Below are 27,403 nucleotides of genomic sequence, written 5' to 3' on the forward strand. Positions count from 1 at the left end.
TCGTCTAGACAGGCAGCATTTAAAAAATAAATGTTGATGTGTTTCAGGCTGAACTCCACAAACAGGACAAAGAAATGAATCTAGAACTATGTGAAATTTACTCAAGTTGTCCTTAGTTAAAAGATTAGCATTCACAACTTGCCAAAGCAAAAATCGATGCTTTGGAAGATTGAGACTACTCCATATAGCTCTGTGGTAGTTAACTTGAGTAGGAGGGAGAAAGTTGTTATACAGAACTGATGAACAAAACTTACCCGAGCAACTTGCCTTCAAAATCTCAGACATGGAAAATTTTTGCCTAAGTCGACATAGTTTGCGCCAATACCAACTAGAGTCCAACTTTAGCTCATAAGACCAGAAGGAAACCCCCTTAAGATAGGCAGTGTTCACCCACTTGACCCATAGTAAATCTCTTTTCTCAGTAATAGCCCAAATGTATTTGGCTAAGATAGCTTTATTCCATTTGGTCCTTTCTTTAAACCCAAGACCACCAAAAGCTTTGGGAAGACAAACTTTCTCCCAAGAGGCCAAGTGAATTATGCTTCTATTACCATTCAAACCCCATAGGAAGCCTCTACAAAGTTTCTCAATCTCTTTAGAAACACTCTGAGGCAGGATAAAAGTACTCATCCAATAATTTCGAAGACCAAGTAAAATTGAATGAATCAATTGAACTTTACCAGCAAATGACAGGTGCCGACTTCCCCAAGAATGAAGTCTCATTTTGATTTTTTTAATTATAATCCCACAGTCCTCAACTTTCCATTTTGTAGGTCTTAAAGGCACCCCTAAGTACTTTAAAGGGAAATCACCTTCGGCCAAACCAAGATCCTTAATGATCTCCTCTTTCTCCCTAGTCTCAACTCCTCCAAAGAATATTTGTGACTTATTAACATTGATATGGAGCCCAGTAGTATTGCTGAAATCATCCAAGACCTCTTTAAGAACTTTAATGGACTGCTTAGTCCCTTTACTAAGAAGAATCAAGTCATCCGCAAAGCATAAGTTGATTAGCTTCAAACTTTTGCAAAGAGGATGATATCTGAATTTAGAGTCTTGAACAGCATGGAGAAGGTTTCTTGATAGATAATCCATAATCAGAACAAAAATCAAAGGTGATAAAGGATCACCTTGACGAAGTCCCTTAGCCCCATGAAAACCACCTTGGATTCTACCATTCATAAGGAGAGAATAGGAAGTGCTTTTGGTACATATCATTATCAGCTGCACAAACCTACTGGGAAAGTTCAAAGCATTAAGAAGATCTTCAATAAAATTCCAACCCACAGTGTCATAAGCCTTACTGATATCTATCTTGATGGTGCAGCGAGGAGAAGTGTTTTTCCTTCTATAATTCTTCAAAATATCGTGGAGAATCATCACATTATGAGCAATTGACCTCCCTTGGATAAAAACACCTTGGTTTTGGTGAACCAGTGAAGGGAGAACAGAGGCAAGTCTAGAGCATAACAGTTTTGAAATGCATTTGTATATCGTTGTACAGCACGCAATGGGTCTGTAGTCAACTGCTTTAGTCGGGTTCTCTTGTTTAGGGATGAGGGAAATCATCGTATTATGCAACTCAGGTGGCATGAGACCTGTTTCAAAAAAATTAGTAACAACAGCACTAATTTCCCCCCTATAACAGACCATAACTTCTTGAAAAATCCAGATCCAAACCCATCAGGTCCTGGTGATTTTGTGTCAGGAATACTAAACATTTCTCTTTTTACTTCCTTGTACGAAAAAGGTTTCAACAAACCAAGTTGATCATCTAAGGACAGTTTATGTCCCTGCTCAATACAGACCATATTCAATCTGGTTTTGACAGAACTGATACTGCCCATGTAGCTGCGAAAATGAGTAAGGAAATGCTGAACTACTTCAGGAAAATGCTCATTAACTTTACCTTGGTCTGTCATGAATGATGTGATTCTGTTTTCCATTTTCCTCTTCTTCAAACAGGCATGAAAATAAGATGTATTGGAATCTCCTTTCTGCAGCCAGGTAATTTTACTCCTTTGTCTAAGAAACTTATGGTACATCTTCTCTTGAGCAAAAAAATTAGCAGCTGCAGTAGATTCTTGTTCCTGATAACTATTGTCTCTCGAGTGAGATTGAGCCTGTAACTTAGCTTCATTGTAGCAGACTTTAGCTTCCTGATAATTCTTCCCAATATCATCTATCACTTCATGATTAAATTTCTTGAGGCAGTGCTTAACTCTCATCAGTTTTAAGTAGACTCCTTTTAGACCTATAGCAGATAACGGCTTCTTCCAGTTTTGCTCCACTAAACTCTTGAACTCAGGATGATTAGCCCAGAAATTGTAATACCAAAATGGCTTAATCTCAATCGCCTCTGAAGTAGTAGTTGAAACAACACAAGAACAATGATCAGATATGGTTTCCCAACTAAAACGAGCTGTTGAGTTAGGAAAATGATCATGCCACTCCTCATTGACAAAAATGTGATCAATCTTGGAGTAAATTCTATTAGAACCAACTTGGTTGTTAGTCCAAGTGAAAACCGACCCATGACTTTTGAGAGCTTCAAGATGAACCTGAGATAACCAGTAATTAGAGTCAGCCATTTCATTATGACTAATAGGATTCCCCCCATTTCTGTCATCAACATTGAAAACTGAGTTAAAATCCCCAAGAATTAACCAAGAAGAAACAGGAAACTTCAGCTGCTCCGAATTATTCCAAAGCATCTTCCTCTCTTCAATGGTATTATAGCCATAAACAAATGTGAGACAAAATGCATTAGTTTGCCCAGTCATTTTAACCACACAATGAACATGTTGAGGTGATTCTGCAATTACTGTAACTCTAACATAACCCTTTCTCCATATAATCAATAGCATGCCTTCAACAGTAGAGCTATTAAAGAAATCCCAGTTAGCAAACTTAATATCCATAAACTCCTGAACTTTATTCCCTTTCAACTTAGTTTCTAACAAACCCCCTACTCCTATTTTATTGACATTGCAAAACTCTACCACAGAATCTTGCTTAACCTTGTTATTCAAGCCCCTAACATTCCAGCTTCCTATATTGCAACTGTCCATGATTAAGAAGAAATTAAACCCGGACCCTTTGGTTCTCTGCACTCAACCTTATCAGCCACAAAATCCCTTCTCTTCCTGTAAAATACTAAATTTATTCACAGAGCTATGCCCAACTTCTTTGCCACGATCTGTACTTAGACCTGGAACAGGATCCTTCATTCTTGACCCAACAGCTCTTCTAGGAGTTTTCCATGTAGCATTAGGCAGCGAGTGTTCATCTGTTTTTCCTGAACCAGAAGGTTCCAACGGAGAGGAAACAGGAACCGAGATGGGTGGTGTTTGTGTGTGTTCCTCTGGTTTAGACACAGAGTCCTTCTTCTCTGTGTTCCTCTCTTTCTTCACAATATCCCCTTTCCTACAGTCAGCCATTATATGTCCATAACCCATACACGATTTACATTTCACAGGCAGCCATTCGTAGTCTATCCCCTGTTCCACCAACTGACCATTTTCATTTAGAAATTGAATTACTCTTGGCGGTGCATCCGTGATGTCCATTTCTACCAAAACCCGAGCGAATTGAATCCTGGTTCGATCCCTAGTATGCTGGTCCACCATAAGTGGCTTCCCAACAGTACTAACCAGAGCACTTAGGCTTTTGTTCCCCCAGTATTGAAGACCTAAATCGTGAAGCCGAATCCATAACGGAACAGAACGGATGAGCTTCACCGCATTAAGATCTGATGACCAGGGTCTAACTATAACTGGCTTTCTGTCAAACTGAAGAACTCCATTCTCTAACACCAGATCCCTTGTCGCCTCATCATTAAATTTCACCATTGTTAACCCCATGGTCATACGAGCTATCTGCACAATCCCAAGATGGCCCCAAATTCGTTTGATGTATCCCTCAAACACCGCCATTGGAGGGTTCGCACCTAGAACCATACATATTACAGCAGAGCTCCAGTTTGCTGCTTGAAATCGCACCTCCTCAGGGTCAACTTGAGCAATCTTAATGCCATTCTTAAGTAGAGGTTCCTGATAAGTGAGATGGGGATCACGAGCAAACCTATTTTCATTCGCAAAAGAATTCCAATGCTTACGTGCTGAATCCTGTAGTGTCTCCTGACCTTCACTAGCATCCACCTCATCTTCCACTACCCGAGCCCAATCCTTACTCGGTTGCCGATCTTGAATCGGAGACGGAGGGATCTCAGAATCACCATCATAAACCACTTCTGTTATTGTTTCTTCTAGCACTGTTTTATCAGCTGTTATTGTTTCCGCTATTAGATTTAAACCTTCCAAAGGTAACACACCACCAGCTTCTTCCTTCTCAGTATTCTGATTACTACTGGAATCATGCTCAGACAATCGAGGTGCAGACTTTCGGACCACACGCTTCTTCTTCGCCATGGAAGAGAGAAGATCGGGGAGAGTTCTTATTGTTATTGTTGTTAAATTTAATACTTTTCGGGGTTAGAAATTCTTTTTATACCAATACATTATAATCTCTCAATTAGAATATAATTAAGTTGGTCTTAAAAATATTCTTATATAGAGGTTTTACTTTATAAAAAATGGCACATTTTCTACAATTTCCTTAGTTCGTATGACATTTTTGACAAAAAAAAAAAAAAAAATTAGGAGCAAGACTTGTAGGCCATGATTTAGGGGGGGAAATCTATGTATCCATATTTGTATAGATTGCAGCCATTAAACGCCATAAACAAAAATAACAATGACCGGTCAAGTTTTACCAAATATAAGTTGGTTTAGAAAGTGATGAAATCATTGAAGAAGTAAGGTATGAGACATGAATACTAGGTGTAACATTTGGTACAAATAATTTATTTCATTTATACGAGGTGTGATATTTGGTGATAAGTTATGTAATTTATTTCATTTATTGTTCTAGGTACTGTTACTGGTACTGGACCACAACACATCCATCACTTGGTGAATAAAAATTATTGGTAAAATGACACCTCATTCTATTTTTTTATTATTACTATTAACAATTTTATTTATATATTGATTCAAATAGGCTCATATGTCACTTAATCATATGAAGAACATATTAAAAGAATTTTGTAGATAACAAATTTGAAAGTTACATTTTAACTCTAATTTTTTCAACTTAATTGTAAAGTTAGCCTAAGTTTTAGGTTAATAAGGCACTAAAAGCCAAGTTCAGACAAGAAATAACTTTTTCTTTTTTTGGTGGTAGTGAAAATTTCATTAAAAATAATAAAAATGTAATACATCATTGAGGAAAGTTGGGAAATTATCAAACCAAATAAGTATTTCATCCATCTAAACGACAAGAATTTATTATTACTATAAGAAAAAGGACACTAACATGCGAAAAATAAAAGAGATGAGTTATAATTGTAGAATTTCTTGTGAAAATGGGTTTTGGAAATGTATAAATTTTTAGATAAGATATAGTAGTCATAAAAAAAAAGTACCACTCATGTTTTGAATAAATGAGCAAAACTCACAAACACAATCATATAAGATAGATGAGGTGTAGAGGGGGTGGTGGCCGACACCTAAAAATGTAGTTGGTTGGCTTGGCTGGTCTTAACTTGGCATTGTCTACACTACAGTGACACTTATACCCATCAAAATCAAAATCAAAATAAAAAACTAATGGAGTTGAATATCAAAATCAAACCCAAACCTAATAATAATATAATGCCATGCAATGCAATGCAATGTAATGTCTTAGGCCAATCTTAAACTGTGTGCTTGTGTTGGTCCTACAATATTAATATATAAGCTCAAACATGACCACTGACTTTAATATTAGGGGGCCAAGCCAAGGAGTTAGGTTGGGAATGATCAAAACATATTTACTGTTTAGTAATAATGATTTACCTGCACCTTATCTAATCTATGATGTATCTTGTTTTAATGGTTTGACTTTATAATATAATTTTATGATAACCTTGCCCTAAATCCCTTCATATTAAGTGTTAAAGTGGCCAAACAAAGATTAAAAAAGATATTTGGGATAATTTATCTTTGTCAATTATTGTACTTATATTACTTTCTTTTAACGGTAAAAGTTGGTCATTTTTTTAATAATGATTGGAAAGTAGATGTTATTCTATTTTCTTTGCATTTTTGTTTTTTTAGGATTTGGCAAGAGCACAATATGAAATCTATTTTGTATAATATAGAGTAAATAACACTTCAAGTTCTAATTTATATCAATAGTATCACTTATGTCTCCATTTTAAATTTTTGAGCACATGAGTCTCTATTTCCTATTAAATGCTACAATTTAGAAACTACACCCCTTTTACTATTTAAAAAATATTAGACATCTCTAATGGAGTGTCAAATTGATGATGTATTACTAAAATATAGCTCACTTTACAAAAGAGTTGCTCCAATGATATGTTAAAAGTTGTGCTAAATTTGGCACATACTAAAATTTTGGCGAAATTTGACACACAATATAGTAAGATACATATTTTGCATCGCCATAAATGCTACACTTTTTTATTTACTTTTATGCAATTTTTATTATTTTACCATTATCTTAATCTATTAGTATTAAAAGCTATATTTTTTACCTTATTATTTTATTATTATTATCTTTAACTATCAACAATAAAATATAAAGAAAAATTATTACTTTTTGTATATTTTCATTAAATATTAAATGAGTATTAATGAAAGATTGATTTTTGCATCAGTTTATACAATTGTGCATTGAAACATAATGCTAAAAATTGTGTCAAATATATCACATTGTTTTTTTTTTGTCAAATATAACATAATATTTATATCTTCTATTGGAGATAGTCTTAAATTTAAAGGCAAAACTATAACTATAGTGTTTTTATTATTTGTTTAATAAGTTAAGTCTCTCACTTAATTTGAACCGCAAGAGCTTTTATAACTAATCTTCAAACTAAGTTTGTGTTATTACTTTCACACCTGAACTCTCTTCAAAGAATGGTGATTGACCTTCTTCTGAATATCGAGCTTTTTTTCTCTCAAAGAAAAACTTAACAATTCTTCTCTTAAAGATGATTGACTTCTTTCTCCTAAAGAAGCTCAAAGAAGCTTGGTGGAGGGTAAACCTGAATTTTTTTACACTTGATTGAAGGTAATAAATGGAAAAAAAAAATGGTGAATTACCAAATTGTAGATTTTCTAGGGGTAAACCTCAATTTTTTACACTTGATTGAGATTCAAACAACTTGTATTACGTGCGTGCAGCAGGCAGTTTGAATATTGTTTTTTGTACAAAATATTATTCAAAATTTATCAAAAACTTGTGAGACGATTCTTATAACTATAATGTACATCGTCATATAAAATAATTGAGGTTATTACTTCTCCATGTGTCAAGAACAGAAAAGGGCCCATCGATAAATCTTCCTTTTCAGAAGTAACATAATACTTGAGAATTTTTCTAAATTATTAAGGTTTTGTTTCAATAAAATTACAGTAATAAAATGACGAAAAATGAAATAAACAACTAATTTATTAAACATATAATAAAAAACATTATGATTATAGGTGTTGTTTGGTAACACTTAAAAAAATATTTTTTTATTTAATTAATTAAAAATTTGACAATTAAACATATAATGTATTTGGTAACTCTATTTTTATTTATTATATTTTAAATTTTAATTAAAATTCATTAAATTTTGAAAATAGAATTTTTTCACTTTCAAATTTTTTTTAAATAGTTTTCAACTTTTCCTTTTTTTTTTCTTCTCTTCTTCAAATCAATACTTCATATTTGTTAAACAAAAAATAAAAATAAAAATTATCAAACACATTTATTATTTTTTGTTTTTTTTAAAAAAAAAAATAGATACCAAACATATTTTTATTTTTTTAAAATAATATTTCCATTTTTGTGTTTAAAATATTCAAAAACAAACCGAACACAACCATAGTTTTTTCTTTTGATTTAATAGTTTTTTAATAGTAAATAGGGTGTTGGGACTAAATTGTAGTATTTAATAGAAATTAGATATTTATGTGCTCAAAAATTTAAAATGAACCTAACTGATAATATTGGTATAAAAGCGAGCTCATGTGCGATTTACCTTATATAATGTTATCTAATTGAAATTCTTATTTTATGTTAGCTTTAACACCATTTTACTTCTGTAACCATTTTTTTTTCTTTTACTTTGCTATTAAACTTGCATTTAAAAGTAATCATGACTTTATTTATTACGTATAATATAATAATATTAAAAAAAATTCTTGAAGTGTTCCATTACTGTTATAATGAAATAATATAAATATGTAATGATACTATATTTTAAAAAAAAACATTTTTTTATGGAATAATAATATATAAATAAATTAAGAATGCATAAATAAAAATTAATTATTCTATAGTTCTAGAAAATTTTTTTTTTTTTCAAGGACTAATGTTTCACTATTTTTTTTCTAAATTTATATATTTATATTTTTAAATGAGTAACTTTTTTTAGAGGTTGAGTTAGTTTTTTTATTATTATTATTTTATCATGTTTTTTACTATATTATAGACAGAAAAAAAAATCACTATAAAATTCTAAAAATTAAATAAATATTAATGCAAACCAGATTGAAATCTTAGGAAAAATATTAATTTGATTTATGTTTTGCCTGAATACTTAATCGAACTATGTATTTTGTTAAATGACAAAAGTGTTTTGAAAAATAGAATAAAATAATATCCTAAACCATATTTTAGTAAAATAAATTTTCAATAGGACTAAAATTCCTTCAAGTCTTTTAATATATTGAATTAATTAAATAATTAAAATAGGTTTTAAAATATAATTGAATTAAATTGATTTAAATAAAAACTTAAACAAAGTTAAAAATTAAAAACTAAGCCCTTTCTTTCTTCTCTTCCCGTAAGCCCTAATTGTCTAGTCCTCTTCTTCTTCTTCTTCTTCTTCTTCTTCTTTCGGTGGCTGGGGGAAGTGCGCATGGGCAGGGGAAGGGTTGGGCAACGACCTTGGGCTTGAATTTGGGTGAGGTAGGATGTGGGTCTCAGAGTTGATGCTAACTGGGTTTCAGGCAAGAAAGGTCTAGTTTCCGGCGAGATGGCGAGACGAGGGTCAAAGAACTGGGATGGAGACGCCACTAGGCTCAGATCTAGGTCAGTATGAAGGGGCTGGAGGCTTGGATTTGGGTGAGGCATAATGTGGGTCATTGGGTTGATGAAGACGAGTCAACTGATCTAAGGTGCGATGGCGTCAAAGATGAGGTTGGGCTGAGGTAGGAGGCACGACGAGAATGGAGGAGGCTAGATGGGGATGGGGCTGCCTGAGGTTTGAGGCATGATAGTGATTGGTTGTTCTTGCCTTTTGTTTTCTGGTTTTTTTTTCTTCATATTTTTCTGGGGTATGTTTATGAGTTTTGCTCATATTTTTTTCTTGTTTTTGCTGGGCTTTGATTATACTTTGCTGGGTTTTTGTTCAGGTGGAAATTTGTGTATGAAATTGAGTATGAAGAAAAGAAATGGTTCGATTTCTATTACGGGTTTGGATCTTAATTTGTGATGATGGTGAAATTTTTTGTTTTCAAATTTGGGTTCAACAAGAATGAACTGAAAAACAAAAGTCGATTTTGTTTTTATTTTTGGATATGAATCTGGGTTTCAATGATGAACACAAAACACTTGGTTTGATTTTAATTTTTGTTTTTTTAGTTAGATTTTGATTCATTTAGTTATTGTGATATGTTAATTATTAAATTTAGGTTAGATTTAGTTTTAATGTAATTTAGATTATTGATTTTGTTTAAATTTTGATTTAATGAAAAAAATATTTATTCTAATTTAATTAATTAAAATATAATTTATTATTTTTTTTAATTTTATATTTATTTTTAATTCAAAATTATTTTATTTCATATAATTTAATACATTAATTAAAAAAACTTAAACTTAAGGACATTTTAATCATATTGAAAAATTATTTAATCAAAATTGGGTTCAAGAGTATTATTTTGTTTCAATTTACAAAATATAAGGTATGTTTTGTCATTTAACAAAACACATGAGCGAGCCAAATTGATATTTTTCCATTTTATATATCTATTATTGACATAATTTAATTTTAATTTTAATAAATATATAAATTTATAAAATTAAAATTTGAATGGAGACAATTGAACTAAGATAAGTTAATATAAATATAAAGAAATATATATATATATATATAAATATTTATATATTTATAATATAGAAGTTGTTGTTACTTAAATTTTACAAAATTTTGAATCATAAATAAAATAATCTACCATCATTCACTTATAGATTATTATACTCAAATCATGAGCAAAGTCGTTGGTTTACAAAACCAGCTCGAGTGGAACCTATCAATTGGAGGACGTTTTAAAGAACCCAGAAAACTAGGGCAAAAATTAGGCCAAGATTTAAAAGCCAAAAAGAGGAATATGCAAAAAGCGCACAAAATCTCCTCAACTTCCCATCAAGGGCAGCCTAGTAAATTTACTAAGGTTATACCAGAAAGAAACGATCACCAAGCAAGTAGTAAACATCTCAGAGTACAATTTGCGAAATGATAGCTCACAAGCCTAAGTCAAGCTCCAGTAACTCTTACTTGAATCAACGCAATAATTATCTAATCAGTCTATGAAATGAGAGATAATTAGTAAACTCATGGAGATCGGGAGATAATTAGTAAACTCATGGAAATCGGGTCACTAAATTTATTGCCTAGTCAGAATCAATCGGGTTTAATATCTAAGATGTTTAGGAGGCATAAAAAGCCAATTACCTCTATAAATAGTGGCATTTTCTCATTGTGAAGGAGGACATATTTTATCTTCTTCTCCAAGGGAGAACAATCTTCTATCTCGAAACTTCACTCCATCATAGAGTAATAAAAAGATACAGTGGACCAAGGTGATAAATGAGTTTAGACTCATTTATCTGTTTTTTTTAGGAAAAATATTAGGTGCTTGTTTTGTTTTGTTCTATTTTACGTTTGTTTTTGTATGTTTTCAGGTGTCGAAGAGCTTAGGTGACTTAGGTGTGGAAACATGGTGGAAAAATCGACAAAACGACAAAAATTGGTGGAAAATGTGTTTCAGAGCACTTCCTGCGACTGCAGGAAGTGCGTCTTGCGGCCGCAACTTCAGAGGACTTTTTGCATTTCTAGAGCATTCCTGCGACTGCAGAATATGTCTACAAAAGAGAAAAACGCAGATTTTTAATTAAGGGTGTTTTAGTCATTTCATGTTTAACAAAACACTAATTAGGTTTAAATGACGATAAATGAGAGGGAAGGAAGCACTTTTTAATATCTGGACTGGGAGAGGAGGCTTAGGAGGCTTTGGATGAAGATTAGATTGATCATCTAGAGTTTTTTTCTTTTCTTTTCTTTTAATTTTAGTTTATGTTAATTTCATGCTTATGGATTTCTTAATGATAAACATGAACAAAATTCTATTTAGGGTTTTTAATTGAATCTCTTGAATCTTTATTATGAGTTAACGCAAGTTTTTAATTTATTCTTCTTTTAAGGTCTATTCAATTTGTGTTGATTATGTATGTGATTGATTGTGCACATTTTACATGCTATTTATGAATTCAAATCAAAATCTGAGAAGTGAGATTTGGATATGCTAAAATTGAATAGACATAGATTTCAATTTAGAACGAGAGTATCAAATTGGTCTATGTGATTTAGGGCTGAGTTCATTGCTTCCTATTGTTTAGATTTCTTATAGAAATATAGAGAATTTACATTAGGTCGAGTTTTATATTTCTTAATCTGAATATTTAATACTTTTGCATGTCTTTCATCTTAATGAGAATAATTATTTCTGTGATTGCATTAATGAATAATAAAGTGGATAGTAGAGGAGATTAGAATCCCTAATTTATTGTCTATATTTGAATTAAGTTTGCTGCAAGATTATTGTTCTCTGTTGTTTTTCAATTAATTCTGTTATTTATTTATTTTAGATTTAAAAATTCCAATTTTTGATTACCAAATAGAAAATAAAATAAACTATTCGTACTTGATAATCAATCTCCGTGGGAACAATATCGGTCTTACCGGAATAAACTACAAAAACGATTACGTATATTTGCGTAGCCTTAATTTTCGCAACACAAAGTCATATATTAGGCCAAACCACTGTAAAATTTGGAATGTCCCCAATTTCCGATCACAATGTGGAATGTACAACCATCTTCAATTTGACAGTTTCTCTTCCCTCATTCTTTGTCGGCAAAATCTTGCGCCAATATAGACTATTTTCAGTTTACTAATTTTTCATAATAAATATTACTGTTAATCACAATTTTAATATGTTATATAATAATAATTAAATATTATCATACTATCATGAGTTTGTGAATTTTTAAATTTCCTACAGAGCTTGTGGACGCTAAAAATTTCAACCAGGAAGATGAAATATGACCAAAAGAAGAATGTGGCAAATTAAAACAAGATGATTCAAGTGAAATGACGAAAAATCAGCATTAGTAGCACCAACAACTGACACTTTTTACCCATCCAAAACATGTAGTCCCCCCTTTCTACGTCTTGCCAATCAACTTTTGATATTGTTGATCCCCATTACAAGAAAAAGAGAAAAATGTGACTAAATTACCAGAATCACATAACTAACCAATGGAAGCAAAATTTAATGTAAGTTTTAGAATATGATAATCATAGGAGTAACAAAAGGACCAACACCTGCTAGAGCATAGGAGTTCATAAACATGAATAGAAGATGAAAGAGACATATAAACAAAGGATGAAGAATATGAAGATATATGATGTGAAACACCTCCAAGACCCAGATAGGCAACTAACCTATCAAAAACTACGAGGCAACTTACCTATGGAAGAAAACATAGCTTGTGGTTGTAAGGAGAGAAACCTCTGAAATTTCTCAGCAATAGTACTTAGACCGCGAAAGGACCTAGTGAAGCTATTGCTACAGTATTAGACTGGTGGTTTGTAACCCTGAGGTGGTATATTAGCATTAGATTATGAATGGTTTCCAAGCTTCCTAGCTTGAGATTGGTGTAGCCATTGAAATTGTTGTCTCAACTTAGGGCACTGTCTTCCAATGACCTTTCTGCTTACAGAAACTCATGCCATTTTCCAATTGATACCGCTTTGTAGAATTTGACTGAGTTTATAACCACTACAGATGATCTCAAACATCCTTTGTTGTCTCATACTTTGCCAATTGTGTGCCTATGAAATAATCATTAGTGTTGTTAATCCAAGTAGCAATTTTTGCATTGTTTGTTGCGCATGCATTGATCAAAGTAGCATAATTCTCATCAGTATGCCTAGGTTGCACAAAAGCTCCACCAAGTTATCCCAACATCTTTTTACCCTTAAAAAAATTTCTCATTACATAACTCCAATACAAACAATTCTTTCCATTTAGCCTTGCACTCATAGACTAAACTGAATCATCTCTTTTCGTCTGTGGATTATCAACCCACTTTTAGCGTTGAATGGGTTCTTCACAAGAAAAAATTACTTCTACCAAAGAGGGTCCAACCACGATTGAATCTATGGAAGTATTAGTTTATATATTCCTATTAGTCTCAATTCTATGAATCATTTTTAGAGAACCATATTGAAAAAGAAAAACTGAAACACAGAAGTAAAGGAAACAAATACCAGATCGTAGAAATTAGTCAAATACTGAACAAATACAACTTATTTCGACCTTACTTCGTAAAACAATCATATCTTTCTCATCTGAGCTTCAATTGAAGTGATTCAAGATGATATGAAAAAATAAGAAAAGTATCTTCAACTTTCATATTTTGTGTTTTGCAAAATAATTATTGTAACACGATCAAAATTAGGCTTGACGTCCGAGACATAAACTGTGACATGATTGAAGGATTTCTTTATCTTCAAGTCTAAACATCGAGACTAAACTTCCGCCCATAAAACCTTCTCTGATAACATGTTAAACAATCTAAAGAAACAAAATAAAATAGAATAGAAGAGACTAAAAGATTGGGATTTCTTATTGATAAGTTATTATGTAACAAGATACAAAAAGTGCACAAAACCTAAACACAAATAAACATAAACTAAAATAAAAAAAACATAAAAGAGAATTCTACCTTTAATAAATAATACACTAAATAACCCTGTATATCTTAACACTTTTATCTCAAGATTATGAATACAAGTGTAATGATTTTTTGTCATAAATATTTATTATTATACACTAAAGTTCATTCTCTAATAATAAGAATATAAGTGCAACTTTAATAAGCATTATAAAGGGAACTTGGTCAATGTGCCTACATAGATTTGATTATCTATAGAAGAAACAAGGCAAGAATCCGGACAACAGAAGCAATTTCTAAGATTTATTTGCTATGTTATTTTGTGATGTTTATATATTATAAATATGCAATGAAATCAATACATCTCAAAAAATGGGAAATTTTACAGATGACGGCTACAAATTAAAGTAGACCCACCAGAAAGTTAAAGAGCAATAATATGTGCAAATGAAATGTATTTGACAAATGAATGACTTATGCCTTGCTTTGGGGATGAAACATGTGTATTGTAATACATACTATGGAACCATTCACCAACAAAATAACCCTTTCCTCTTGGCTAAGTTAAGATGCAAGGGGAATGAATGATCACTTGGAAAACAACTCTCACATTTAGCTCTCCATTCCAACCCTCATTCCATTTCCAAAGTTGTTTAGCAAGGTTTCCATCTGTTTAACCTCTTTCGGAATTGACCCCGTGAGTACCTGGATTCAAAAAGTTCGTCATGAATTACTAGCTACTATTATCGAATGAAAAGAATTCCCCCAGGAAACCATAGTTTAAATTAGTGGAAATTCAGAGTTTTCTCGGCTATCAAAAAAAAAAACACTATGAAAGACCATTTAAAGACTTGGCCTTTTAGAACAAGCATGCCTCTACCTCATATCCTGTTTCTGTGATGAGAACCTCATCCTCGATTCTTATCCCAATACCTTGATACCTGCATTGCATATCAACCCCTCAACATTTTAACTTATATCGTTCATTGAAACATTCATCAAAGCCAAGTATAGAGTATAAATAAGGTCCTCACAAAGATTGATCTACCACCTAGGCATCTAGCAGTGGATCTAATTTTACAGTTAGGATTACTTTGGTGAGAGATGATTATTCAATATTAGAAATCAAATTGCTAACATCCATAGTAAGACAGGGAAGCCAATCTTGATAGCATTGGATCTATTTGAGAATGAGTGAGACATTTTGCTTTGCTCATTCGTAGTTAAAGTGCTTTAGTGAGTAGTACAAAGATTCATCGTGGCAGACACCTGAGTCCAATTACATCAAATAAAAATGATTTTTTTAAAAGGATAAGTAAGCTCAAATACCTCTCTGGACCATCAAAATGAGATGGAATATAGACTCCCGGTTCAATAGTTATCACCTGGGCAATACCAATAAAATTTTGTCAAAGTAAAAACACAAAGCCGCAGTATGCATAAACATTGGCATGCCATAAAACCATGGAGACAGTATGCCACAAAAGAAAATAGATACAAACTACAAACATTTGTAAAAAGTGGTGTTCAGTGATAACAGAGAACACTTACAACGCCTGGCTTTAAAGGACGGTCATAGCTGACATTAGAGCAATCGTGAACATCCATTCCTAAATAGTGGCCTAGACAACAAAAGAAAAAATAAATTGTCACCAATCACAATTTCCAGTAGTTTGACCTAAATGGTAAATAAATCAATGATTTCTATGACAATGGTCATAGTTTCATGCCTAACATTCATAGCATAAGTCATACAAGAACATGTGTCAAGGTATATGAAAGGAGAACCTATAGAAGTTGGGTTGAGCAGATGATACAAACTGCTTGCTTCTCTTTTCAAGATTCCAATCTCCTTGAGTCCTTTGCGCAACATTTCGACCTGTGCAAGTAATGGACACAGTTCCAACAATTATCTAATTCAATAGTCAGAAAAAACAGACAACCTTAACAGAGAGAGAGGGAGGATTATTAGAAGACATGAAAATGCGAGGAAAACACCAATCACAGCCACCATCCATTGCCAGTCTTCCCCTCACAAAAGATAAAATAAAAGAGGGCATATACCGAATAGTTGTGTATTTGGCGAATACTAGCACCAGGTTTGCAAATCTTCAGGCATTCATTGTTTGTTTGCAAAATAAGGTCATAAAGTTCTTCCTGAAATACAGAAAAATAAAATAAAATAAAATATCTCTCTTATGTGTAAGGTTTGTTATATATTCCATGCTTATAGAAGAAGCCAAAGACATATAGAAAATTTTAAAGACAAAATGTGCCGGTGCATTCTTCAACATAAATAAGGGGAAACAACAGTAACATAAGTACATATTACTTTGTGGAGAATGAACAAAAGAAGAAAAGCAGAAATGTCATCTAATAAAAGTTCCACAGAAATGTCAAACTGTCCATACTTGAGGAGAAGAAAAGCTACCACAGGGTGGCCAAGTACGAGTAAGATCACTGACATAACCATGCAACTCACACCCAACATCCATCAAAACAAGATCCCCATCTTTAATCTGCACAAGATTATAACAGTGTTTAAAACGTGGATAATTTGTGGAGCGAAGTAGATTTGAAACCAAAAAAAGTAAATGACAACTTGTACAAACTCACTTTCTGATCATTTCGAGAATAATGTATAACACTTGCATTAGGCCCACCACCAACGACAGGGTTAAACCTGATCATGGAAAAGGAAAATAGCAATCTTGCATGAAACTACAGTTACTGGCATTATAAACAAAATTCCATAATATAATCATCCACCACCACAAACACTTCTAATTACAAAAGAAGACAGACATGGCTAAAATTTAAGTTACATTTATGGGATCCAACTATAAACAAATGCTTACGCCATTCTCTGAGAACCTCTTATCCTGCATTCATATTCAAATTTTGCTGATAGGATACTCTCACAAGGATATATCTTAGAGTGAAGCATTGTCTGCAGGAGAGCCTATCCAAGCCCAGTATAAAGGTTAAATATCAATGAATGAAGGAATAAATTGATTATTTACAAATAAATTGTATTGTGAGAACATTATTCCACTGAGATCTGATTAGGTAAAGGAATTGTAAATACCTGGCAAGCAATTGATGCAGATTCCCTCATTAGCTTAAGTTCTGCAGGTGATTTTATCAACCGTAACTCGTGGGTGATATACGACACATCTTTAACCTTTCCATTGTCAACTGCTTTTTGGAAAGGCTCCAAATTCATATATGCTGGTATGGCTGTATGCATATTGTGGAACAACGCGGGTGATCCCTTTATCATATCTGGCAGTATCTGCAGTCAGTAATAGAATGTGATATAAGCATAAATGCATGAGAAAGGCCTACTAGAAGTGGTCACAAGATAGTTGTGATATTATAAAGTTTACTAGACAGTGCGAAAGCATATAATTAATAATATTGCTCACTTTAAATTAAACACCTGCATGACGCTTATCAGATCACTGCAATAATCAACTTAAAAAGTAAAGCTTTTCTGCCTTCTGACACAATCTTGATTAATGGACAATGAAGAAACTCATACGAGAATCACAACAACTAAATTTGTGCAACTGACAACATTATGTAAGCTGATATTAGAGTCGAATGTCAATTGAATTTAGTTAAGTTGCCACATGGGAAATGGGGTTGCACTTAGATATCATAGATTCTACTTACGTCTCTTAATTTGTGCATTGGATACGCTTTTTCAGCCTTGAATGTTTCCAAGGCATCGTCAACACCAGCAACTTTGCCTTGCCAGATAACATCCTACAAAAAGAAAAAGACCCTTAAACTTAGTGCTCAATTATGTAGGCACTACAAAAACAACTATAGTTCTATACACAGAACAAGCAACATTCATATGTTGAGAAAAGAAAACAGCAACGTGAATTGTGAAGTATACGAATATTTTTTCATACAAGGCTGGGCATACATGAGGATTTGCGTCAGGCATGAACATGCAGAATCCACACTCATGGCCTAAAACAGCCAAGCCACCAGGTTGCTGGCAGCCAGTAATATATAAATAATCAGCTTCTTGTCGAAAAGTGTAAGGCACCACATCGGTCATCATCTTCACAGGGGCAGCTGCAACGATGGCCAAACTCTTCTCTGGAAGAAGCTCCAGAAACTTTTTCCTTCTTGAAGCATATTCTTCGGAGCTTATGCCTGGTGTTACCTCCCCTTCTTTGAGTAACTGAAAAGAAAATAGGATCATCCTTATAACAGAACGATGTCCTAAGCTAGTTGGTTCTGTGTTTGCGTGCATGTATATGTATAGTGCTTACACTCTTCTTATGATAGGTGAAAGTTGTTTGCAGTACTAACCTGTGGGTGGGATGTAGGAGTTGGCTGTCCAATATCAATAACCTTCTTGGTAGAAAAAGTGCGACAGTAGATAGCCTGAATAAAAAAGAAATCAGGAAATATTAAAACACCCAAAATGTGATCAAACCGGAGTTTCAAATCTAAAATTTATGCCATTATTCACGACTTTGAAAAGCTACACTAAGGAAAGGGCTTGAAAGAGGTGCATATTAATGTACATATTTGGAGAAAGAATTTTCCCCCTTAACACTTATTTTCCAACTATTCTTTAATCAAAGTAACCTACAAATAACATTCAAGAAAAATTCAGAAATTTAATTTTTTGAAAGACCACACTTCCAGAACTAAGCTAAAGTTAGTTGAAAAAGAATCTTCTTCAAGAGTATAATATATATCAACTATTTCTTCATGATAATCTACTAAGAAGAATTAAAGCAAGTGCGAAATTTATATTCAACCAAATAAAATACAAAAGGTAAAAGCAAACAAAGCCCTACACATCTATATGGATATGCATCAATTTAGCAAAGAATCGCATCATAAAACCCAGGCCAGTGTAGAACTAGCCTCGTCCTCTTCGTAAACTAAATGAACAAGACCTTTATATGAACTACAATTCACCAAAGAAGATAAAATCTAACCCCGTTTCGAATATGTAAACAACATACCCATTCGTAATTCAATTCATTAATCAAAACCCAATGTTCATACCTTAAGAAAAATTGAGACGTTAAAATAAAATAACTATATTCCAGAAGCTATTTGAATCGACCAGGTACCTGCTTTAGAGAAACTCTCTGTGATAATTTTCTTAAAACAATCTGCATTTTGATGTCAGAACACAATTCTCCTTCCTTCCAATTTTCTGGTTGAGCTTTTAGGGTTTAAGACATAAACCCTCAGTTAGAAAATTACAGGATCACCCTTTTTTATTAGCTCCTGTGTTTTTCTTTGTCTAGCCTAATTGACTTCGCTAGATAGGTGCTTTACCGGGAACCGTTTTAATTTAACGGCGTTTTATTACCAATTGAATACTTTTTGTTCATTTATCACTTTCCAGAGTCAATATATCATAAATTTAACCAAGGCGTCAAGTCAAAGGATTAATTGTTCAATGAAACTAGACTTTAAAAAACTAGACGTTTAAGGCCCAAATTCCTCTCTTTGGTTAATAACGTCTTCATTTCATATTATTTTTATTTTAGTAGAGATTTTGGAGAATTTGTAGTCCTTAAGATCAAGAAAAATTGTTAAGAATAGTAATGTCATAATATGATGTTGTACATTTATGGTCCACTCCACCTCCATAAGAGTGACAAAAATGTTTCTAAATGAACCTATTTTCATAGAAAGTATATTCTAATACATCCAAACCAAGGGGAGGAGACCATTAGAGAAAACGTTGGAGAAAATCCTTAATCTGGTCAATATAAGGAGACCGAGTAGGGATTATATGGCCAGAGTCATGTTGGATTGTAACAGCACAACCATCATCGAATAACGAGGCCAGTTCTCTGCTTGCTTGGTTTGCTATCTGCCTGTCCTTACCATGGTCACTGCCAAAAATATGAAGAGAAGGGCATTTCGCCAATCCGTTGTCCAGCAGCTCTGGTAATTTTAGTGCAAAACCAGAACACAATATCACGAACCTAAACTCCAATTCACTTTTTTGCATCCCTAGTCGGGCACAAATTGCAGCAGCCATGGCCGCTCCATGAGAAAATCCTAAGATTCCATCAAATGGCCCTTGTTGAGCATATAGATCTCTTAAGTATGCCAATGATGCATCAAAACCACCCGTTTGCTGCTGATACTGAAGAACATCAAATGGGCAGTCAGCAATTTTCCATTCTGTTTCGCTGCTTTGGCTATAGTTGGGTGCCACTAACCATGCAAACTTCTTCTTGCAATGCTGTGATGGTGGAGGAGGGCCTTCTTGTGGTGAAGGTGTTGTACAATCGGGATGTGTCTCTATTCCACTCGGTTGGTAAATGAAGGGTAACTCATGAGGTGCATCCACAAAGACAAGCTCGACAAAGCTCTTGAGTTTTTTGGCTAATGATGCAGTCCGGCCTTTAAAACTAGATGCATTCTGTCGGAACCCATGCAAGCATAAGATTCTGAGTTTTCTTTGATGTCCAATATCTTCTGCATCAGTTGTCCAGTACGCATTAAGGGCATTGACAAACCAAAGTGAGGAAAAAACACTGAAAACTTAAAACACATCAGACTTCAATATAGTACTATTAAGGATTCAATAAACCGAAAAAATTATTATGGGAGGCAAAACTGATATTTTAACAACTCTCCACCCAAGAGAGATAATCATTGATCAATAAGAATCATGAACATAGACCATACATGCAAATACAACGTTACCAATCAAGACTGAGGCCAGATACGGACCTTACCCTGTCTCGGAGACATATGAGGTGACAGTTTGGCATTTGAGGAAACAGCTTTTAGCTCACTTTGGGCTGACATTTCATCTGACCTGCCATTTTCAACCGATGATATTAATCCAACATCCTTGCCGTGTTTCTTGCATAGCTCACAGACCGATGCAAAGCTTTCCTTCTGTGGACACGGATTAAAAACATTAGCTAAGAGTGCAAAATAGATAAGAACCGAAATGAAAGGGCAAAACAAGTACAGTTGAGCAGCCGTGTAGGATGACGGATTGGATAGGTTCAGACAAGATAATTGAAAATCCATTAATCTAATTTATACACCACTGAATATTAAAGAATATTGACATGTGATGATTAAATTATGTCAGTAAATTAGACATACCTGGCAACTATAACAAATCAAAATAAGCATTCTACAATAAGTGCATCGGAGGCGTGAAGAATAGTCATCAAAGGGCAAGCAACAAAGAAGACATGTACCCAATATATCTGTATCTGAACTCCCAACTGAGATCCTGCGGTCATAGTGCAAATAGTTATTTCAATACCAAGAATAAACAACAGTGAAAGAAGCATCGAGGTTTAAGATAAGCAGTTCTTTCAGCAGTAAGAAGTTGGTAAGAAAACTAAATCATACCTGTGATCAAAAACAAAATTCTTTCCTTTGAAAAAACCACCATTTGGATATTGTTCTAAATAACGCTGTATTCCACCAAATAACTGCCATGGAGCCATAACAAGAATATTTAAAAAACAACTCAATAAATAAAAGGTCAGTTGCTATTTAATCATAAAAATTAATTCAAAATAGGAAGTAACTTACTGCCTAAATTACAAACTTCTTATGTAAATAAAGAGAAGGGAAAAAACTAAATCCCCCACCCTTCCTCACCAAAAGGAGAAAATTGATTCTCCCAACTTCAAATCACTTATACAGTATCATAACAAAGCTGAAGTTTGAAAAAAATATTAAAATTAAAAAACAGAAATCACACTTTTTACAGGAGGAAACCTCACCTGGAAAACATTCTCAAAACCAGCACCTTTTGACCTAAGATATGCTGATGCCATCTCACACCTAATTCCTCCAGTGCAATACCTACAACATAAATCACAAATGATGATGGATACAACTGCATACAGACAATAATCTCCATATTCCACTGCAACTTATGCAAGATAAAAGCAAGAATTCATTCACAACTACTAACATGAGTACAGATTTTCCACGCAAGTCATCAGAATTTTCATCAATCCATGAGGGCAGATCACTATACTGCCTAATGCCAGGATCCAATGTCTCCACATTTGGTGCGTGGAACTTCCCAATTCTCGTCTCGTACAAATTTCGAGCATCCAACAAAACAAGTTGTTTTCTGTCTGTTAAAGTTGAACTCTCATCATCCAAACTTTGTCCTAGAAAAGATTTACCATATTAGCAGATAACCCTTACAATAACAAGTTTTCATTATCATTAAATCTGCACAACAATATATATTTTAAAAAGAGTTTGAAGGTATAAAGTCTCAGCAAGTATATTCAATTTAGACCCTTTAGTGAATAACAAATCATCAACAGCAAAAGAGAATAAAAGGAGCCAAAATGGGTGGTTACCAACCAGCAATTTGAAGAGCAGAATGAAACTCAGTTGCAGAAAGATGCTTCCCTGCATCTGAAATTTCAGGTGGTTTGAGCAGAGGATTGGAGTGTAAGGTGACCAACTCCTGATAACAACACTCAACTGAATCAATAAAGGATTGAAAGTGCCATACACATTTACACATACAAGGTTTCTCATAATTATTAGTGTTAAAAGGGTAAAATGACCTTGACAATGCGAATTGAGAGTGAGGTGAATCCACATTCTTTGGCAACCTTATTGTTCAATGGACGAGGACTAGTAGCGAGCTTGAAATCAGTACCATGGAATAGACTATTGGACTCAACCGCAGAAATGTGCTTTTTCAAAGAGCACATTTTCCCACCAACCTAATCAGTCCAAAAATTATAACCAAACAATCAGAAACCCCAAACAAACAATCAAAAAGAGAAGGAAAGAATGTTGTACATACAGTAACATTGACGCCAAGAGGAGAGAGTCGGACACGGCCGAGCAGGTGGAGGGCACTGCAGTTGGAGTTGTAGAAGGCGAGAAGGTCGTCCAGGTCTGGGATCTGCGCATACTTGTAGTAAAGGAGAACACCATGTTCTTCGTCGTCTTCTAATGGTTCTGGTTCCACTATTTTGTTGGGTTCCATTGTTGAGAGTGAGAGGAGGTGACCTTCAACTTCAAGTTCCATGATTATTTAACAAAACACTCTAGCCCTAAACCCCAAATTAGCTAATCCCATAAGCTGCATATTCAATTTGTTTTGGTTCTTTTTACCACGAATAACCTTCGTCAAGGTTTTTTTATTATTTTTTTAAAAAGAAATATTAATGTTTTTATTGGAAATTGCGAAAAAAAAAATCAATCTATCCGAATACACAAGTAAGGAATCATTTGGGAAATTTGATGCCGAGGTTTCTAAGTAAAAAAAAAATGTTAGTCATTTAAATCATTTAAAAAAAAAAATGTCAATTCTTTTTATCAATATTCAAAATATTCTTTTTATAATTTTTCTCATCTACTTTAGGGGTGTTCGTGGTGCAGTTGGTGCGGTTTTTCTCTAATTTTTTAGACCGTACTGCATATGCAGTTTGAATAATTTTCCAAACCGCAACCCGCACCGCATAGACCTCAAACCGCATAAACCGCACCGCAAAAATGCGGTGTGGTGCTGTGCAGTTTATACCTATCGCCAAATAATTTAACAATTAAATATTATAATTAAGAAAGATTCATAATAAATCTCATAGCCATAGAGTGTTTAACAAAATAATTAAATGTACAACAAACTAATAAACTTTAAGCAAAATAATAAAAATATAACAAACTAATAACAAATAAAAAATGTAATATAAAAGTAAATATTATTTTAATTAAGGAGGAATATTTTTAGATTGAAGTAGAATATGTGTTAGCATCCTATAAAACATTATATTTCTTTCTTGGTATTGTGTATATTATATTATACTATATAAATATTTATGCATTAACTTTAAATGTAGTAAAATTGAAGAAAAATATATATAAAAAAGTTAATATATATATAAGGAAAAGTTCTCAATGGTTATTACCCACACATGGGTACCTAGATAAATGTGCAAATATGCTGACATGGCATGTAGGTGACTTGGTACATCAAGTTACCAACAAGTAAAGATTCTTTTTTTTTTGCATAGATTCTTTTTTTTTTTTTTGCATTAATTTCGAAATTGGCTTTTTTTTTTGTCATTAGGAATGGTGATTCCAACCAATAAGAGGTAAACTCTCTTTTCAAGTTTTGAATTAATTTAAAATTTTAAAAATTAGGGTTTCATAATAAATGCACACTCATTTCTTAAACTCTTTATTCTTCTTCTTCTTGTTGTTGTTGTTCTTCTTCTTCTTCATTCAAAGTAAAAAAATAAACATAAAAAAATCAGAATTGCACCATGATTTTCGTGAGCATGTGAAGGAGAGAAAGAAGAAAAAAAAAACGTGTGAGGAAAAAATAGAGGGGGAGAGAGAGAAAACGCATGGGAGTAGAAGGAAAGGGGATGAAGAAGGAAAGGGGAATAAAAAAAGTAGATCTAAGGATTTAGAAGGAAGGGATGGAAAGAAGAGACAATTTTTTTATGATAACTCATTGTCTCCTAACCGAATCAAGTCAAAATTGCTTTTAGATTGCGCTCGTCGGTATAGATCTCCTATGAAAAGTTTGGAGTCGTCCTCTTCAATGTTCGAAAGTAGAACTCGGCATTGTCTTCATAGTGAGTCTTATTGTTCTTTTTGTAAGGTAATGTCTTCATATCTATATATGTGTCTATGATTGAGATCTCATTTTATGTTTATGTTTAAAAACTTCGATTATATTTTTCTAAAATATTTTTTCTATTTGAAAATTAGGAATACGAAAACCATGTATGTGTAGATGAGGTAGACCGTGATGTTCCTATCCCACCATGGAGTTTTGTCATACTTGATGAAGATGGTGATGCAATGACCATTAATATACCATCAGATGTAAACAAAGGGAACCTTCAAATTCCAGACCATGTAAAATGTGTATGTATTATTTTTTTTTATTATTTTTATTTTAATTATTTTTGAAATTTTATATTAGTTTATTTTTTACAGGTTGGGGTGGCAAAAGTAAATGCTTTGCTCACAATGATTGTTGGTTTGCAAAATATTTTGGTTACAAAGATCCTTGAATCTAGAGATAGGTTAAATGGTTCAAATAATATTATCCATCAACTTCGTCGTCGTCTGATTGGTATATCTTAATTAATTTCATAATTTTACAGTATGAAACATTATCTGGTTGATATATGTTTATCTAATTTTATTTATTCATTTATTGTTTTGTACAGCAATTATGTGAAGCATCTCAAATATCTGAAGACCATAATCAAGATATCATTGATAGTAGCAATGTAATCAATAAATAGGGAGATGTGGAGTAGTAATTTGGTTTACTTTTGTATTTTAATATTGTTGATCGAAATAAGTTTGTTTAATTTCCAATGTAGTATTTTAAATATTATTTGGTGCAAGTATATGTAATTTCCAATGAACTAATTGAAATATATTTTTTAATTTCTTTAATGTATTAAATTTTAATTTCAAAATTATTATTTCAAATTTGAAATTTTATTATTTAAATTTTATATTGGAAATCACAACTAATTAATGATTTTTTATGTACCCTAAAATAATGGATGACTATTGGTTTTTCTAACAATAATAGAACATCAAAACAAAAATAAGAAATAAATATTTCCATATTACAGTATAAAATACAAATTTAAAAAGAAAAAACAACTTTGATTTATGCCAAAGTACTTTGATATTAAGTAAAATGAATCAATACAACTCTTCATTTTTTCCCAAAAAATGTTAACTTAATTAATTTTATTTTTTCCATAAACTACAAATCAATACAACTTTTCAAATTTTCTATTATCAATAAATGAGCATTTATTGATAAAATTACATCATAACCAATAACTATTGATATTCTTTACCTTGACAATATATTTTTTAATTGAATTTTTTTTTAAATCATTATTTTCGGCATGCACTAATTAAAAAAAAAATCGGCTAGCATTAAAAAACTATTTTGATTTTTTAAAAGAAGCATCTCTTTGTATTCTCTTGGGAAAATCAAATTATGTTGTTTTGAAATTAGATATTTATTCATTAGTCCTATATTGCCCAATAAGGAATCTTATTCATTTAATATAATTGGTTAGGTAATTTAAAAATCCATTAATTTAGAGATTGCTTAATGGTAAATTGTTAATTTTTAATTAAAATTTTACATTGAAAACCAAAATTAATATACAATTTCGGCATTAATTTTAAAAAAAAAATTGGACAATTTCACTCCAACAAAATTATTAACATTATTAATAAATAAATAATAATAAGATTTTATTTGAAGACCCAAAAAGAAATAAAAGTTTCTTTTCATAACAAATCCTCATAAGAAAATGTCCATAAAAAAAATTAAACATAATAGAATAAAAATATTATAGTAAGACCTAAGGAAACACATAGAAACAATAAATTTAAAACAAAATAATAAAAAACACTTGAAGCATTTTAGAAATTGCCATTCTTCTTTGTCATCTTATTCTCCTTCTCCTTCAAATATTTCTCCCACACCTCGTTCTTTTTCCTCTCTGCATCAAAATAGTTGGCCACTAATTCATGCAGAGTTTGCATCGCAAAAGTTCATCTTGTCATCTCTCGAACAAATTCATCCATGTTGTTCTTCAATTCAAGTAGACGACTGATATTTTCATTAAATTTTTGGAACATAATATCGAGATATATTACATTTGGATTGTACTCTAGTTGAGCATCAAGTGGATTCACATCTTTCTCACCACCGCTAAACTTCTCAGTCTTGATATTATTCAATTGAGATTTTGCATCATTGTCAAACTTCTCAACCTTGATCTTCTTCAATGGAGAATTTACTTCATCATCTTTAGAATCAAATGGTGAAGAGTTATCTTCATTCTTTGAATAGGTTGAATATGATATGTTGATGATACACATGGTAGTTGAATGTTTGTAAAACTTGATTTTTAAAAAAAAAAAAAATAGGACAATCGGTTTGGGTTATGTGGGAATATATTTATAGTGTGTGTTATGAAGAAACAATGCAACCTTTCACATTCTTAATAAAATATTTTGGATTTCTTTAAAATAAATAATAAAATATTATTGAAAGAATAAATAATTAATATGTGGTAACTTCCCAATGCAAACATTAATTATGCATTCACATTAATTAAATATGTTGACGCGGTTCTTCGGCAACAGGTAATTAAGAGAAGAAGAGAAAGAGATTAGCACTCAAGGTAGAACCGTCACAGATATGAAATCTTATATAATGAACTAGGTGACTCAAGACACGTTTTTACGTGGTTCGAAGGTTAAAATCATTCTACTCCACTAGTCAATATTATTCATCCTC

At 32.5% G+C, this 27,403-nt stretch overlaps 2 protein-coding genes across 3 annotated transcripts; both read right to left on the bottom strand.

Moving 5' to 3' along the window:
• Positions 1-14,364: 14,364 nt before the first annotated feature.
• Positions 14,365-19,389, bottom strand: LOC133788369 (intermediate cleaving peptidase 55, mitochondrial). The gene is made up of 14 exons (XM_062225832.1): positions 19,197-19,389; positions 18,418-18,492; positions 18,023-18,286; positions 17,764-17,856; positions 17,174-17,380; positions 16,944-17,047; positions 16,702-16,768; positions 16,497-16,604; positions 16,150-16,242; positions 15,874-15,964; positions 15,637-15,707; positions 15,415-15,470; positions 14,966-15,026; positions 14,365-14,790 (listed from the first exon to the last, which is right to left on the bottom strand). The coding sequence occupies exons 1-14, from the start codon at positions 19,242-19,244 to the stop codon at positions 14,698-14,700; spliced, it is 1,431 nt and encodes a 476-aa protein (XP_062081816.1). The 5' UTR covers positions 19,245-19,389; the 3' UTR covers positions 14,365-14,697.
• A 259-nt stretch (positions 19,390-19,648) lies between these two features.
• Positions 19,649-23,211, bottom strand: LOC133788368 (rhodanese-like domain-containing protein 6). Of its 2 annotated transcripts, none has more exons than XM_062225831.1 (9): positions 22,901-23,211; positions 22,656-22,817; positions 22,447-22,552; positions 22,040-22,244; positions 21,846-21,927; positions 21,466-21,548; positions 21,211-21,343; positions 20,829-20,994; positions 19,649-20,562 (listed from the first exon to the last, which is right to left on the bottom strand). In XM_062225831.1, the coding sequence occupies exons 1-9, from the start codon at positions 23,126-23,128 to the stop codon at positions 19,808-19,810; spliced, it is 1,920 nt and encodes a 639-aa protein (XP_062081815.1). In that variant the 5' UTR covers positions 23,129-23,211; the 3' UTR covers positions 19,649-19,807. The 2 variants fall into 2 exon arrangements, with proteins under 2 accessions (XP_062081815.1, XP_062081814.1); XM_062225830.1 differs by having other exon boundaries at positions 19,649-20,565; positions 22,901-23,210.
• Positions 23,212-27,403: the final 4,192 nt, after the last annotated feature.

Source organism: Humulus lupulus, chromosome 7, assembly GCF_963169125.1.
Source record: "Humulus lupulus chromosome 7, drHumLupu1.1, whole genome shotgun sequence".
Classification (NCBI taxonomy): domain Eukaryota; kingdom Viridiplantae; phylum Streptophyta; class Magnoliopsida; order Rosales; family Cannabaceae; genus Humulus; species Humulus lupulus.

Coding starts and splice junctions, on each gene's coding strand:
- LOC133788369 (XM_062225832.1), bottom strand. CDS start 19,244: ATGCAGATTGTTTTAAGAAAATTATCACAGAGAGTTTCTCTAAAGCAG. Junction 16,605..16,701: donor ATTCTCGAAATGATCAGAAA/GTGAGTTTGTAC, acceptor AATCTTGTGCAG/ATTAAAGATGGGGATCTTGT. Junction 15,027..15,414: donor CATTTTGATGGTCCAGAGAG/GTATTTGAGCTT, acceptor TATGCAATGCAG/GTATCAAGGTATTGGGATAA.
- LOC133788368 (XM_062225830.1), bottom strand. CDS start 23,128: ATGGAACTTGAAGTTGAAGGTCACCTCCTCTCACTCTCAACAATGGAA. Junction 22,245..22,446: donor TTCTGCTCTTCAAATTGCTG/GTTGGTAACCAC, acceptor AATCTTTTCTAG/GACAAAGTTTGGATGATGAG. Junction 20,995..21,210: donor TGATTTGTTATAGTTGCCAG/GTATGTCTAATT, acceptor CCGTGTCCACAG/AAGGAAAGCTTTGCATCGGT.